This window comes from Oryctolagus cuniculus, chromosome 1 (assembly GCF_964237555.1).
Source record: "Oryctolagus cuniculus chromosome 1, mOryCun1.1, whole genome shotgun sequence".
NCBI classification, from domain to species: Eukaryota; Metazoa; Chordata; class Mammalia; order Lagomorpha; family Leporidae; genus Oryctolagus; species Oryctolagus cuniculus.
Window position 1 is genome coordinate 16,383,011 of NC_091432.1, and position 16,829 is coordinate 16,399,839.

A 16,829-nucleotide genomic window follows, 5' to 3' on the forward strand; every position below is an offset into this window, starting at 1 on the left:
ATATGCATTCACACACACAAATATATGCCACATAGATATATACACAGATACCAAGAAGAAAAGTCCATGTATCTCAATACTATATGTTGACACTTATTACATTTACATGTTTTTATATAAAAGTTCATCCAAAATCCAATGCAGAGAGCAGGTAGCTATATAAGTGATCAATCATACATATCCACATTGGAGTGCCTGGGTTCAGTACCCAATTTTGACTCCAGCGTCTTGCTAATATGACTGTGGGAAATAATAGCAATAGCTCAGATTTTTGGACTTCTGCCACCTGCATGGAAACCTGGACTGAGTTACCTGTTTTTGGCTTTATCCTCAACCCAACCCCAACTGTTGTGTGGGCATTTAGGGAGTGACCCAGTGAATGTGTGTTCTTTGTGCTTATCTTCACTGTCTTTCTCTTTCTTTTTCTCTGCCTCTCAAGCAAATAAACTCTTTAAAAGTCAAATATTCCTGTTAAATAGTGGTGAGTCTACTTTTTAGCACTTCACTTTGAATTAAGAGGAGACTCATCCTTCGGTACCAGATTTCTGATGTAAATGGTAATGAGCACATAATAAATCAATAATAATATATAAGTTAATAATATATATTTTATATCTTATTAAATAATAAAGACAGCATAGACCAGAAACAGTGCATAATAACATAGTAACTCACTTTATCATCAACCAATGACATATTGATTTTATTTAGAATTAATGCAATAATAAATTTTTTCAATTATTTGGAGAACATAATGATTGTAGTTACTTTCTTGTTATTGTAAATCTCACAGGCATAAGAAATGCGTAGTTCTGTTACTTATAGTATGACTGTATAATTTTTTCTTGCATTATGTTTGATTAATGAAATAGTGATACATTAACTATATGAGTGCACTCCCTGTGATATGAAAGATAAAGCAAAGAGAAGAAAATAAATTTGTAGGAAGTTTCACAATTAATGAATGGTATCTAGATTTCAATAAAGTTTCCAACTAGCTAGCTTAAATTTCTTTATTATTATCAACTATTCTGCCTCTTTGCAGAGTAACACATGACAGGTTATTTTGCTGAGAACTAAAATCAAAATTGCAAATACACATGGTGTTTTCTTACTGATATTTTACAGATGCAGAGAAGAATTCAACATCTACCTGTAATTGTTTTATCATTTCTTCAAACGTTAAACAGGAATAAAGAGAAATGGACAGAGGAAACTGTTCCTCCTTAAATGAATTCATTTTCCTGGGAATCACTACTAACACTGATACAAAACTGATCCTTTTCAGTGTGTTTCTGCTTGTCTATCTCATTAATATCCTGGTAAATCTTGGAATGATCATCTTAATTAGACTGGATTCCCGGCTGCACACCCCAATGTACTTTTTCCTCAGCCACCTCTCGTTCTGTGACCTCTGCTACTCCACTGCTATTGGACCCAGGATGCTGGTGGACATATTTGCCACAGACAGGTCAATTCCCTTCTATGGCTGTGCTCTGCAGTTCCTGATCTTCTGTATCTTTGCAGACTCTGAGTGTCTGCTGCTGGCAGTGATGGCCTTTGATCGCTACAAGGCCATTAGCAACCCCTTGCTCTACACAGTCAACATGTCCAGCAGGGTGTGCTCCCTGCTCATGGCTGGGGTTTACCTGGTGGGAATGGCAGATGCATTGATACATACATCGTTAACATTCCGCTTATGCTTCTGTGGGTCTAATGAGATTAATCATTTCTTCTGTGATTTGCCTCCACTGTTCCTCCTTTCCTGTTCTGACATTCAAGTCAATGAGCTGGTATTATTCACCATTTTTGGTTTTATTGAACTGAGTACCATTTCAGGAGTTCTTGTCTCTTATTGCTACATCATCTCATCCATTTTGAAGATCCGCTCTGCTGAGGGACGGTTCAAAGCTTTCTCCACCTGCACCTCCCACTTAACCGCAGTTGCGATTTTCCAGGGCACCATGCTCTTCATGTACTTCAGGCCAAGTTCTTCCTACTCTCTAGATGAGGACAAGATGACCTCACTGTTTTACACCCTGGTGATTCCCATGTTGAACCCTCTGATTTACAGCCTGCGGAACAAGGATGTGAAAGAGGGCCTAGAGAAACTGAAAAATAAATGTGTTCTTGAATACTTAGATTCTGTTTACATAAAATTCATAGTTGTTCCTTTGTAAAATTTATATTGCATGGTACACAGAAAATGAAATTGTGACAAATAGTTTAAAAAATGAGAACTTTTTTAAAACTGATGAATAGGAAATATTACAATTCTCCAAATAAAATTATTGATCAGGAAATATTGCAGTTCCCCAAACATGTCATGTTTAGATATGTGTTTTTAATCCATATTTGGAGAAAAAATTGTGGAAAATATTCCTAACTCTCAAATGTGCCAAAAATTTATTGTCTTCTCACTCAGACATTATTTCAGGTATCCGTAGATTTATTAAGCGTCTTAAATTGCATATTTGAACATGTAGATGCTTTGTAGTTTCTGAAATTCCAAAAATAGAATGCATTGATTTTAATCCTTGTAAACTCCCTGAATGTCCGATATTGAATGACAAATTATTGGGAGTATTTCTAGTAAATTTACAATATTAAAATAAATAAATAAAACATTGGGTAAACAGCTTACAATGCCTGTTCTATCTATGATTCTACAGAAATGGACAACACAACATCAAACTCTTCATCTGTATTAGCCTGCCTATTTAAATGCTGATTATTTTCATTTACTATGAGGGCACTTAGAATGTTCATGGGGAAAGTGGAATTAGTAGATAAGCTTTGTTTGGTTAAAAGATTTCGAACTACATCATAGATTTTTTTTTTTTTTTTTTTTTTTTTTTGACAGGCAGAGTGGACAGTGAGAGAGAGAGACAGAGAGAAAGGTCTTCCTTTGCCGTTGGTTCACCCTCCAATGGCTGCCGCGGCCGGCGCGCTGCGGCCGGCGCACCGCGCTGATCCGATGGCAGGAGCCAGGAGCCAGGTGCTTTTCCTGGTCTCCCATGGGGTGCAGGGCCCAAGCACCTGGGCCATCCTCCACTGCACTCCCTGGCCACAGCAGAGGGCTGGCCTGGAAGAGGGGCAACCAGGACAGAATCCGGCGCCCCGACCGGGACTAGAACCTGGTGTGCCGGCGCCACTAGGCGGAGGATTAGCCTATTGAGCCGCGGCGCCGGCTTAGATTTTTCTTGGCACACATTTTCCATGAATGAGGACCCCTCCAGTGCACATTTTATAAACTATTTCTACCAAACTAAACTAATATTTTAGACCTATTTGCCATGAACTTTCAAAATTATTTATTGAGGCCAGAGTGCTGTTTAGGACATCTGCCATTCTATGAGTCTACTGTGTATCTCGCTTCCCATGTTGGATCGTTCTCTCCCTTTTTTATTCTATCAGTTAGTATTAGCAGACACTAGTCTTGTTTATGTGATCCCTTTGGCTTTTAGTCCTATCATTATGATCAATTGTGAACAGAAATTGATCACTTGGACTAGTGAGATGGCATTGTTACATGCCACCTTCATGGGATTGAATTGGAATCCCCTGGTATGTTTCTAACTCTATTGTTTGGGGCAAGTCAGCTTGAGCATGTCCCAAATTGCGCATCTCTTCCCTCTCTTATTCCCACTCTTATATTTAACAGCGATCATTTTTCAGTTAAGTTTCAACACTTAAGAATAAGCACTCAGGCCTCAGATTCAGCCCTTAAGACATGAGGATCTGGCTGAAAAGCCCATGAGAATATTACAGGCATGGAAAGCCAAGACACTCTGGGGAAAAAAAATAAAAAAACCTAAATGAAAGATCTCCACGAGTGAGATCCCAGTGGAAAGAACAGGTCATCAAAGAAGGAGGTACCTTTCTCTGAAGGGAGGAGAGAATTTCCACTTTGACTACGACCTTGTCTAAATATGATCAGAGTCGGTGAACTCAAAAGGCTTCCATAGCCTTGGCAACTCATGACAAGAGCCTCAGGTGATTAGTGACGTCATAAATACGAGTGTCAATTTGTTAAGTCAACAACAGGAGTCTCTGTGCACTTACTCCTCATGTAGGATCTTTGTCCTTAGTTTGCTGTACATTGAGATTTAATGCTATAACTAGTACTCAGACAGTATTTTTCACTGTGTTTCTATGTGGGTGCAAACTGTTGAAATCTTTACTTCATATATGCTAAACTGATCTTCTGTATATAAAGAGATTGAAAATGAATCTTGATGTGAATGGAAGGGGAGAGGGAGCGAGAAAGGGGAGGGTTGTGGGTGGGAGGGACATTATGGGGGGAAGCCATTGTAATCCATAAGCTGTACTTTCGAAATTTATATTCATTAAATAAAAGTTAAAAAAATTATTTATTCAGCTTCATTTACAGAGATGGGAGTGAAAATCTTCCATGCAGTGGTTCACTTCTCCAATACCTGCAACAGCTTAGGCTAGGTCAGGCTGCATCCAGGAGGATAAAACTTCTTCTGGATCGCCCACATTTCAGCTGCACTCACCATTTGATCCATCATCTACTGCCACCCACAGGGAGTGTTATCAGGAAGCTGGAATCACAAGATGGAACTCCAACTCCAGTACTCCAGTGTGAGAATTGTGCGTGTCCCAAGCAACCGTGCCATGTTCTTTTGATGACCCTCACATCTCATATCTCTAAACCAAAGTCTTTTTACATATTCAATGATGATATGATAAAAATTACTGTCTTTCTACAATATTGTCAGAGACTGCTTATAATGAGCTAAATAACAGTCACTATCCGGTATCTTGAATTCTTCCTTTGCTCTTGCCTCTTAACTCCCTTAACAGAAGACAATGGTATATTTATTACATGTATTATAATAATACAGCAAATAGATCCATGCTGATAGTAGTCTATATAAATACTTTGGCTATAATAGAACAGTATTAATGTTCAAATGAACCAGTAAGTAGCAATTTTGTCCTGTATTAAAGTCAGATGCAGCAACTTTTAATCTCCCTGGACATCCTTCTCTCTCATACTCTAGAGCCTACTATGAACACTTTAACAAATGTTACTGTAAATTACCGTGGTATTTAACAAGTGAATCTTCCCTTATAGAATGCATGTCCTCCTCTGAAAAAGATGGAAGTAACATAGACTATTTTTAAAGTCATTTCCAGCTAGTTCTTTCTGAACCTATAAACCATGGTTATATTTCTTCGGGAATGTGTTTTCATTATTGAAACATTTTTGAACAGAAAAAAAAATTGGGTCACTTCAACTTCATACAAAAGAACTGAACTAACATCTTTGGGCTATCTTGACTTGAAATAGTAACAACGATGTATGTTTGAAAATAGGAATTACAGAAGGTCAAACACTGAAACATGGTCCTTTTAACTTGAGTCATATTCAAAATCAAAATTTCAGAGACTTTATTGGAGGTGGATAAATACCTCTATTCATGCAGAAATAATAAAATTAAAGCCTCAGTACAGTCTTACGACCCACTTAGACAATGGTTGCTTTGTAAAACTGTGTGATGATAACCTACAGAGCTGTACATTTAAATGCCGAAGACCCCATCCCTCCATGAATACCGAAGATGAATGACTACATCCACATAACGACATAGAAAGTTATTCACCGCTGAATTATTTTAATAGCATAAAATGGTAAGCAATCCACATATTATATCAGGAGTTGCAAACTTCCCCTTTGAGATTTTACAGTATGTACTTCAGTGTTTTCTGTTCATATGAGCTCTCACAATCTCTCAGGTTTTTCTTTTTGTCACAGAAGCAATCATAGTTAAGACGTTAATAAAACAGTGCTCAGAGTTCTAACAAAAAAAATTATGGTCCATAGTTTGCTGATTTAGTAATGATTTTTTCGAATTTGGTTCTCAGTGAAGAGATGTTTCTATTCCTCAATTAATAAATTATATTGACAATATATATTTTAATGATCATTTCTTGTACATACATTATACTCTAAAGAGGTTTTCTAAAAATAAATTGACTTTCAACTTTTAAGCCAGGTATGATTGTTTTATTTTTAAATCTAGTGGTTTCTTGTATCCAGTAAGTGTTGAAAATATGTTTGTAAAATGAATTAATATAATGCACAAATTTTATGGACTATATAAGTACATAACTAATTGTTGCATTACTGAAAGCACTACCTTGGTTATAGGACAAAAATATCTTTATTAATCCACAGGCATATCAAGTCCTTCTTCCAGCACTTATTATGATTTAATATCAGTATCATGCAACAAACTTTTCAAAATATGCCAGGAGGCAGGTAAATTGTTATTTTCTGAAGAAGGCAGTTTCCTAGGTGGCTGTCAACTACTTACTATATTTGTGTTGCGAGTCACTGGAGCACCACAAAACCTCAGTCTATTTACCGTTTTTACACTAAATTATTTCCTAATGAATAAAATTTTCCTGAAGACATTATTTTTTCAATTGTTTAAGAGCATCACTCTCCATGAAAACCCAAAACCCTGTGGGAGTTGCATTTGATCATCCAGTTTGATTCATTAATATTGCTGTACAGATGATACTTTAAATTGGAGTGGCAGTGGGTGGCAGTCAGTCAAATCAGAGTGGGTGGGGGATATTCCGCCAGCTCGACCTGCAGGAGCCCCTTCCTTAGGAAGCTGATGCTGTTTTAACTTCTTGATACATACTGCATCATAAAGGAAACTGGAATGCATCAAGCCAACTCATTGAATCCAGGAGCAAAGATCCATTTGTGGTGTAATCCACTTATAGGGAGAAACAGAATAGGCAATGCTGCAGATAGAAAAAAGAATTAAGGTACTGGATGTTGAAGGGAGGGAGAGGGAGTGGGTTGTTATGGGTGGAATAAAATATTCTAAGCAGGCAGGGGATAGTCATACAGTGCTGAGAATTTTCCACCATGTGAATTTTACCTGGATTTACTAAAAAGAAAGGAAAACCACCCTGGGTCGTGACAAAACAGAAAGTGACCTTGGGGAATTTAGCATCCCTGAGGATGAGGAAGTACTTGAAGGAAAAATGAGCCTGAAAAGACAGCAGAAAACTGTGACCAAGAACAACTTCATATTCCTCATATATGCACTAGAGAAGAAATAATGATCTGTAAAGCTCTTGGGTAATACAAATGCGTGTTTCTTAAGATTGGTGGAGTACTTGCTGCTAATCACTTAGGTGGTTTGAGCTTACCCTCATCAATATCTCCACTGGACTACATGGGCATTTTAGAGTTAAGATCACCACAAACATTGAAATACACAAACATATTTAGTTTCCCTTAAGAAACAACAATCTGCAAGTTGACTGAAAATATTTACAAGCTATACATTGAACAAGGAGTTAGTACATAGCAAATATAAGTACATACTAATTCATAGCAAAAATAAAGGTGTTATACAATTGTTGAACTCTTTACTTAGTATAATCTTATGTATATACAGTTAAAAAAATAGATCTTAGTAAAAAATAAGATGGGAATAGGAGAGGGAGGAAGAAGGGTGGGACTACGAGTGGGAAGAATCACCAGGTTCCTAAAGTATTTATGAAATGCTTGAAGCTTGTATACCTTAAATAAAAGGTTTCTGGGAAAAATGCATTAAACACGTTTTTCAAAGAACACACACAAATGGCCAACAGGTACATGAAAAATGCTCAACAACAGTCATCACCAAGGAAATGCAAATCAAACAACAGTGAGATACTGCTTCACTCCAGTAGGATCGGTTAATATAAAAAAGGTGAAAAATAAGGAGTGTTGGTGAGGATCTGGAGTACGGGGAATTCTGTTGATGAAAACGTAAATTAGGACATAAATTATGCAAAACAGTATGCAGTTTCCTCAAAGAACTAAAAATAGAATTACCGTATGATCCAGCAATCCAACTATACACTATATGTACAAGGCAGACAGAATCAGTGTGTCATGGAGACATCTGGACTCCAATGTTTGTTCCAGCACTATTCACAAAAGCCAAGAAATGGAATCAACTTAAGTTACCATCCATGTTGAATGGTAGAGAAACTGTGGCATATTCACACAATGGAATAATACTCTTCCTTAAAAATGATTAAATCTTGCCATCCACATCATGCATGGAAATCCAAGTCATTACATTAAGCACGATAAACCAATCACAGAAACACAAATATCATATGATATCACTTATACAAAGAGTCTTGGAAAAAAAGGTGACCTCACATTATAAAAACATAGTGGTGGTTTCCAGATTCTCTGAAGGTGAGAAAATAGAGGATGTGTGGAAAGGCTGATTAATGGCTACTAAGCTATAGCCAGATAGGAATAAGAAGACTTGATTGTATTCCACTATAGAGTGACTGCAGTCAATACTGCTGTTCCGTAAATATTTCTACAAAACTTAGAAGATACAATTTTAGATGTTTTCACTATAAAGTATTATTAAACATTTAAGGAGATAGACATATTTACCATGACTGGAGATTATACAATCCATACATCCATCATAACCTTACATAGTACCCATAAATATGCACAGTTTATTGCCTATAAGAATTTCCATTAAAATGAATTAAATCAAATTATTGAGAATCCCTTTTGCCAAAAATAAAAAGGGTATTCATTTCAGTGGTATTAGATTGATGAAATCCCCACCTCACTAGAAAGCAAGGGGTGTGTACAACGAAGAAAGCAAACAAATGGGAAGCACCCATGCAAGCAAGCGGAAAACACAACTCCCAGCTGGGGTTTCAAAAATGACAAGAAAATGTCTGGACTACTCAATGCATAAACAACTACATGCCAAACATATCTTACTTATCTCTGTCCTCAACTTGCACACTTGCTGGATTAATCACAACTAGACTCAAGGTATGCACCTGATGTGGCTATTTGTTGTTACCCAACTTGAAATATCAGTAGAGAGGAGGCATTTAATGAACACAGAAATATGTACTTGTAAGAGCACTTTCTTGACTGATACATTATAAAATATCACTTAGGACATGGTCAATCCAGAAAGCTTCCCCAAGGCTGCCAGTTTGCATAATTTCAGTGGAGATTATTTTTCTGATTTTTCCATTTACTCCCTGGAATGGTACAATTCAGTGCTCATCCATCGCACCTTCATTACCCCAATGTTGATTAAGTTCAGTTTTTCAGTTTAAACAAATATAGCCACATTTCTGGGGTTGGCATTGTGACATAATGAGTTAAGTTTACACTTGCAGTGCTAGCACCCTGTATGGGTTCTGGTTTGAGCCTTGGCTGCTCTGCTTCCGATCAAGCTCTCTGCTAATATGCTTAGGAAAGCACTGGCGGATGGCCCAAGTTCTTGGGCCCCTGCATCCACATGGAAGATCTGGAGGAAACTTCTGGCTCCTGGCTTCAGTCTGGCCCAGCACTGGCCACAGTGACCATTTGGGGAGTGAACCAGTGGATGGAAGATTCTCTCGGTGACTTTCCATCTCTCTGTAACTCTGCATTTCCTATGAATAAAATAATGCTTAAAAAAAGAAACCACATTTCTGCAAATAGCTATTCTTATTCTTTCTATACTAGCCATCAGGATTGAATTTTTCCTTGTTTAAAAATGATTTCATTGATGTCCCTGAGAACTTAGATTTCTAAAATTATTAAAATCATTGATTTTATAAAATTTAAGGTATAATATGAACACACTTTTGTATGTTTATGATACAGTTGTGTATATATATTTACATATACATCTATAGAAATGCTTAGTCTTCCCACTAAATCATGTTTTCATTAAAATAATGCTTAAAATAATGGTTAAAAATCAACATAGGCATGAATAATTGTATATATCCTAGATGCTAGATTAAAAATAAATAATCAAAATTTCCAAAAACTGGCACAATGAGGGGAACTAGATGATGGTTTTTAATCAGGTGTGACTCTGTCAACATGGCAAATGCACACCAATTTGTGCCAGCACTGGTGTTCTCCACAGTTTTTGCTGTTTCTTTTCTATGTGTCACATTCAAAACAGCAGGACTGCTCCCCTTTGCCGCCCCAGGGAGGTCACTTATCACACGCGTTGGACTGCTATGCTCATGTGAGCTAGCAGTGGGAGATCTCTTGCTGTGTGATTAGGGTGTAGATGTTCTTTGTTCTTATGTGGGTTGGAGCTAGCGTCGGATACATAATCAGATCATGAGATGAATGATAGTCAGATCTACAGGAGCTTGATTTTTGAGTCCTGCCTCATGCTGATAGAATATCCTGCTGAATCTGTATGACCATGATGTCTGACAAAACAAAACCACATTGGTATGTGGTATATATTTATGATACAAAAACTCCTAGATCAACATGGTTTTTACCTACAATCAAAATTAATCAGACTGTAAATAAAATGTGGAGGTCAGAGTGTCCCTTCTTATAATTACAACTGTTATACGTCATAATCCACTGAGAGTATTTTTGATTCATATCCTTGAAATATTGAGCCTGTTGTGTTTGGAAGCCTCATGCACATGGAAGAAATGCTTCTACCAAGGAGAGGTCCTTGTCCTACTGCATTTTATGTAGAAACTATCCCATCATTGGGTTAAAGTTCCCCTGTGGTTGGAACAAGCAGAAAGAAATCTCTGCACTGACATGCATATTGATTTTACTTACAAAGGTAAAATGGGTTGCTGCACACAAATTAGAGTACCTAATAGGTAATGTACTGCAGTGAAATTGACAGTTCAAGATTTGATGATTGTTTATAGCCCTGATTTCTACTGTTGAGGAGCAGGGTTTTTGTTTTTGTTTTTTCTTCATACTATTTGTTTAACTCTTTACTTAGTGTTCGGTTAATGTTATGAGTATTAAGTGGACTGAAAATAGATGTTTGTAAAAGTTAAGAGTGGGAATAGGAGAGGGAAGAAGAAGGGTGGGAGTGTGGGCAGGAGGGAAGGTAGGGTAGGAAGTATCACTATGTTCCTAAAAATGTATATAGGAAATACATGAAATTTGTATACTACAAATAAAATTTTAAAAAGAAGTCCATTTCTGTACTCTCCAATCTCCAGTAGAAGACACTGAGAAATTGAGGAAAACAAATAAACCAGAACCACTATAAATTTTAATATGATGATAATAAAGGTATGGATGGTTAAGAGAATGAAAATACTGGCTGGGAGAATATTTTCAATGCACTTGAAGTGCAAGGAATTTTGAAAGCACAACTGTAAGAGAAGAAATAATTAATAAATGTACAAAATATTTGAATAGATACTTTACAAAAGGGGATATACAGAAGACAAATAATTACGTGCAAGTTACTCATCACTCTTAACCATTATTAAAATGTAAATTTGGTCCAAAATGAGATAATGTTACACATTGTAATAGTGAAAGTTAAAAGTGAGAAAAACCACAAAATGACATAATACCAAATTGGTGAATAAAACTACACTTTGAATAGTTATAATAGATTTTGGTATATAGGCATGACACTTCTAAAATCTGAAAAATGCTAATTCATTAATCTTTATAAATACACGCATGCAAATACATTCATGTTTCCTATAGCTAGAGTAGACATTCTCCTCCATTGTACTTTCTCCGTGTCTGTATCTATAGTACAGGTGTCACAGACATTTATTCTGTTATTTTATAAGTAAGTCTTTGACCGTACTTGAAGATTTTAGATTTTGACCACTGGAAAAAGTCTCTACAGAAATAGAGAATTTTATCCAATCGGATGGCAGACCAGGAATGCTTTCTTGCCTCTCTTCTAGCTTAGTGTGGTCTTATGTTTAAATTTTAGATGAAGGATTAGCCTGGGAATTCTGCATGCCTTCTCTAGTCTAAACAACTAAAAAAAGTAGACGTAAGAGACCTTCTCTTCACTTTCCTCCCATATTAGTAGTCTGAGTCTGATGAGACCAATGTGGATACACAGACAGAAGATTCATGTTGGGCTGGTGCCGTGGCTCAATAGGCTAATCCTCCGCCTGCAGCGCCTGCACATCGGGTTCTAGTCCCGGTCGGGGCACCGGATTCTGTACCGGTTGCCCCTCTTCCAGTCCAGCTCTCTGCTGTGGCCTGGGAGTGCAGTGGAGGATGGCCCAGGTCCTTGGGCCCCTGCACCTGCATGGGAGACCAGGAGAAGCTCCTGGCTCCTGGCTTCAGGTCAGCATGGTGCGCCGGCAGCAGCGGCCATTGGAGAGTGAACCAATGGTACAGGAAGACCTTTCTCTCTTTCTCTCTCTCACTGTCCACTCTGCCTGTCAAAAAAAAAAAAAAAAGATTCATGTTAAAGATGACCATACTTTCCATTCAGCACTACAACTCTTACATCTGAATATTCAATAACAGAGAAATAGAAGTCCCTCTAGTTTAAAGCACTGTATATTTGATTTTTAAAAAATATTTTAGTTTATATCATAAGAAAAATGCAGTTAAACTTTTCTGATGTTTTTAATGCTTATATTTCTTAATGATTATAAAAAATGAATAGAGCCTGGAAATTTAAAGAATTGGTGCAGCCAGTGTATTTTTGTTTCTTACACCGAACTCTTTGAGTGGCAGGCAGAATGGTTTACTTCAATTAGAAGATTACATGGGAATGGAGTTGATCCCCAGGGCAGAGAATACTTAGTATGTTCAGAGTATTACTAGCTATTACAACAGAATATATGAAAGAAGCTGATTATATAAAAATATATCTGTCACACACAAATATGTTCGCTAACATTTAAAAAAAGCTTTCTCATTTTCCTTTCTTTTTCCACAGTCATTAAAGGTTAGTATTATATTTAACGTCATTCAGAATAGGTAAGCATGAGCTACTTTAGTCCAACGCAAACTTATTTTTAAATGCCTATATTTTTAACACCAGAAAGGAGCACTTAATTATAGAAAATTTTAAAATGTTTTACTATTGTTTTTCAACTTCAAAAACATTTATTCAAATACTGTCCGTTATTTTCTTACTTTATTTTTAAGTTAAATAATGCCAAAATGCAAAGTACTTGTTCATATAATGAGCCTGTGCATTAAAATTATCATCAGTCTCATCATTATCATCATTATTTTAGATGTTAACATATTTTATATGCATTAATTCATGGACTAGTATTTCATAAAATACATGGCTTTCTACAACCAATGAGCAAGATAGTAAATTGACATTATTGGAATGCATTTTTTAATAAATTGCTGTTTCAACATTACAAGCATTTTTAGAGTTACTATAATCAATGTGAATATCATGCTTTTTCAAATATGTCCTGAACGTATAGTATTTGCTTTGTGAATATATGTGTATTGTATATATTCTGTATAGTTTTATAGCACTGAAATATTAGCTTGTTTGATATATGGGAAGTATGTATTGAGTACCTTTTTGCTAGCCTTATTATTTAATCTTTTAAAAAAAGGTTTAAACTTTAAAAAAAAAAACCTTAAACTGGCCTTTAATACATGGTCACAAAGTTGTGGTTAGAAGGGATGGTCAGGGAAAAACTAGTTTTCAGTGTCTTTGGAGAGAAACATGAGACTAAGATTTGTTTTGCTTTTTTCTCATTAAAATATCTTATTAATACTTTATTGAAAAAAAAAAGAAATGCATTTATGTCCAATCCTACTAGTATTAAAGGAGTTTCTGCTTTATTGTGATCATTGTTAATGATTTAATTAAACTGAAATACTATTTAAATAAAATGTGACTAATCTTTTCAGGATAGTATACTGAAAAAAAAGCATACCTGTGTAGTCTTATCCACTTGAAATCCAATCATGGTAATTTCATTATTAGCTACTATTTTCTTACCATAATAGAGACACAGATACAGAAATTTTAAATTCTCTACAGTCACATTTTCAATGGAAACATATGAAAATATGAAATGCTTTTAATATCTTAAACATCTTAATGTTAGTCTGGAATATTGTAGAAGATAAAGTAAATTTATATTTAGTTTTTTTTTTTTTTCTCAAAGAAAATCTTCAGGATACACAGGTTTTGCAAAGACTATTGCTACTGTCCCATTGTGTGAGGTTTTTGAAGCTGAAATCTAAATCTGCATACACACTTAACACTCCCAGAATGTGTTTTTAGGCCTTTTTCCTCTATGACATAAGTTAATTTCTTCTGGCTTTCAAGGGAGTTAACACATAAAATGGAAGAAGCTATTTAGTACATACTGAAAACAATAAGTTGAAGCACTACTTATGGAAGAGTGATTGAAAAACTACCATTCCTAAACACCCCCACACTCCATCACCAGGCCCCAAACATGCATACACCCCCACCCACCAACCCACCTATGCATGTTTAATCTACAACACAGACTAAATATTGGCTAGGGACCAGTGGGCACTAACACAAAGAAGCAACTAATTTGACTTGTAATTTATCCAAATAATTAGTAGATGCAAAGTGTAATCAAATATACTATACAATGCATAGAAAAATGTATAAACTATCAAAAGCAGCTTATATCACAGGAATAGAGGTAGGAAAAGAAGATAGTAAGCATAATCATATTTTAACATGTTAATTTGCATACACACAAAGAAACCATGGGAAAAGACTGTAAAGCACATGAAGTCAATAGAATAATAGTGATTAGTGAGGACTTGTATAATGTGATTAAATATCAGATGCCAGTTGATATATCTTTTATACAATAAATGTGTAATTCAGATGTGCATATTCTACTTAGATTTGCTTTCCTCAGATAGAAGTCAGGTGAGGCTGATTCCTACTTCAGGAGGATTCTTGGACAGAACAAACACATTTGATATCATTTTATCCAACTATAAAACATAAATAAAAAGTACGGGTGCTGATTTCACAGACCTTACATTGAAATGCAAACCCACTTTAAAAAAAATCTCACAATATGAGGAGCTTCAAAAAGCTCATGGAAAATGAATTGAAAATAGGTTTATTTTAACACAAAAATGCTTTTAAAAATTTTCATAAAATGTATTTGCCATGAAGGTTTTGAATCTCCTTGTTTTTAATGGTAATGTTACTAATATGCTTTTATTAATAAAGTATTTAGATGTGCAGAATGTCAAAGCTGAATAGAACTTTGAAAATATTATAAAAAGCTACCATGTATACAAATGAACCAATTTCATCCTTAAAGACAATTTGAATATTTTATAAGACATTGACTGTGTTGGGAATTTTTAATTAATAATAATTAAAAACATATTTCAGAAATAAGGACAAAAACATAACAACTTGAAGAAATCATTGCTATTTTGAACATAAATTCAGATTTTGAGCTTTTTGGGATTTACATGGATAGAAAAGTTTTAAATAATATATTTCGGGACCAGTGCTGTGGCACACTTGGTTAATCCTCCACCTGCGGTGCCAGCATCCCGTATGGGTGTCAGTTCTAGTCCCAGCTGCTCCTCTTCGAGTACAGCTCTCTGCTGTGGCCTGGGAAAGCAGTGTAGGATGGCCTGGGTGCTTGGGCCCCTCCACACACATGGGAGACCAGGAAGAAGCACCTGGATCCTGGCTTCAGATTGGTCAGCTCCGGCCTTTGTGGCCATTTGGGGAGTGAACCAACGGAAGGAAGACATTTCTCTCTGTCTCTCTCTCTATCTGTAACTCTACCCCTCAAATAAATAACTAAAATCTTAATATAAATAAATAAATAATATATTTCATCATCAGAAACAAAGAAATGTAAGCGTTCGAAGAAAAAAAAAGAGAGTAACACTTTTTATGGGGATACTTCTAGTAATGAAAAAAACTACACTTAACCATTAGAATTCCTGGAAGTTAAAAATTTTGATCTTGTAAGTATTAGAAAAATGGGCTATATCATTTTGGTTTAGACCTAGCAAAACAAAGTAAGAGGCAGGAACATAATTTGTACTTCTGATTAAATCATTTCTACAGATGAAACGTGAAGATGAAAATGCAGAAGTCAACATTACCACAGTGAAGCAATTTGTCCTCCTGGGATTTTCTGACCTTCCAAAACTCCAGGGGTTACTCTCCGCGGTGTTTTCTATCATCTATTTGACGATCTTAACTGGAAATAGCCTCATAATAATAATAACGAGCCTTGAGCCTGCCTTGCAGAAACCCATGTATTTTTTCCTGGCAAATTTTTCCTCACTGGAAATCTGTTACGTGTCTGTCACCCTCCCTAGGATTCTGTTCAATCTCTGGACTCAGGACAGAAGCATTTCGCTATTGGACTGTGCCACCCAAATGTGCTTCTTCCTTATGCTGGGGACCACTGAGTGCCTCCTCCTGGCTGTAATGTCCTATGACCGCTATGTGGCCATTTGCAACCCTCTGCACTACCCTCTGGTCATGAACCACAAGATGTGTGTTCAGCTGGCAGTTAGCTCCTGGGTCAGTGGAATCCCAGTCCAGATAGGACAAACATGGCAAATATTCTCCCTGCATTTCTGTAACTCCAACCTAATTAACCACTTCTTCTGTGACATACCCCCCATTCTCAAGCTAGCCTGTGGGGACACTTCTGTGCATGAGGTGTCTGTCTATGTAGTTGTTATGTTGGTCGCTGCAGTCCCTTTTATGCTGATTCTTGCCTCTTACAGCAAAATCATTTCCACTATCCTGAGGCTGCCAACGGCCACAGGAAGAGCTAAGGCCTTCTCCACGTGTTCCTCCCATCTGCTGGTGGTGGTTTTATTCTTTGGATCTGCTACCATCACCTATCTGAGACCCAAATCCAATCATTCCGCAGGAACTGACAAACTACTCTCTCTTTTCTACACCATTGTGACTCCCATGTTTAATCCCATGATATACAGCCTTAGGAATAAGGATGTCATTGCAGCACTAAGAAAATTGTTTCTTAACAGAATGGTGCATTGA

The 16,829-nt window shown here is 36.4% G+C and overlaps 2 protein-coding genes across 2 annotated transcripts; both read left to right on the plus strand.

Annotated features, from left to right (window-relative positions):
* Window positions 1-1,187: 1,187 nt before the first annotated feature.
* On the plus strand, window positions 1,188-2,180 carry LOC100343117 (olfactory receptor 5W2-like). Its single transcript, XM_008272920.4, has one exon. It carries the CDS (start codon window positions 1,203-1,205, stop codon window positions 2,178-2,180), a length of 978 nt encoding a protein of 325 aa, XP_008271142.2. The 5' UTR covers window positions 1,188-1,202.
* A 13,686-nt stretch (window positions 2,181-15,866) lies between these two features.
* On the plus strand, window positions 15,867-16,829 carry LOC100342861 (olfactory receptor 10AG1-like). The gene has a single exon (XM_002708916.3). It carries the CDS (start codon window positions 15,876-15,878, stop codon window positions 16,827-16,829), a length of 954 nt encoding a protein of 317 aa, XP_002708962.2. The 5' UTR covers window positions 15,867-15,875.

Bases quoted from the DNA above. Each gene is read 5' to 3' on its own strand.
- LOC100342861 (XM_002708916.3), top strand. From the start codon at position 15,876: ATGAAACGTGAAGATGAAAATGCAGAAGTCAACATTACCACAGTGAAG.
- LOC100343117 (XM_008272920.4), top strand. From the start codon at position 1,203: ATGGACAGAGGAAACTGTTCCTCCTTAAATGAATTCATTTTCCTGGGA.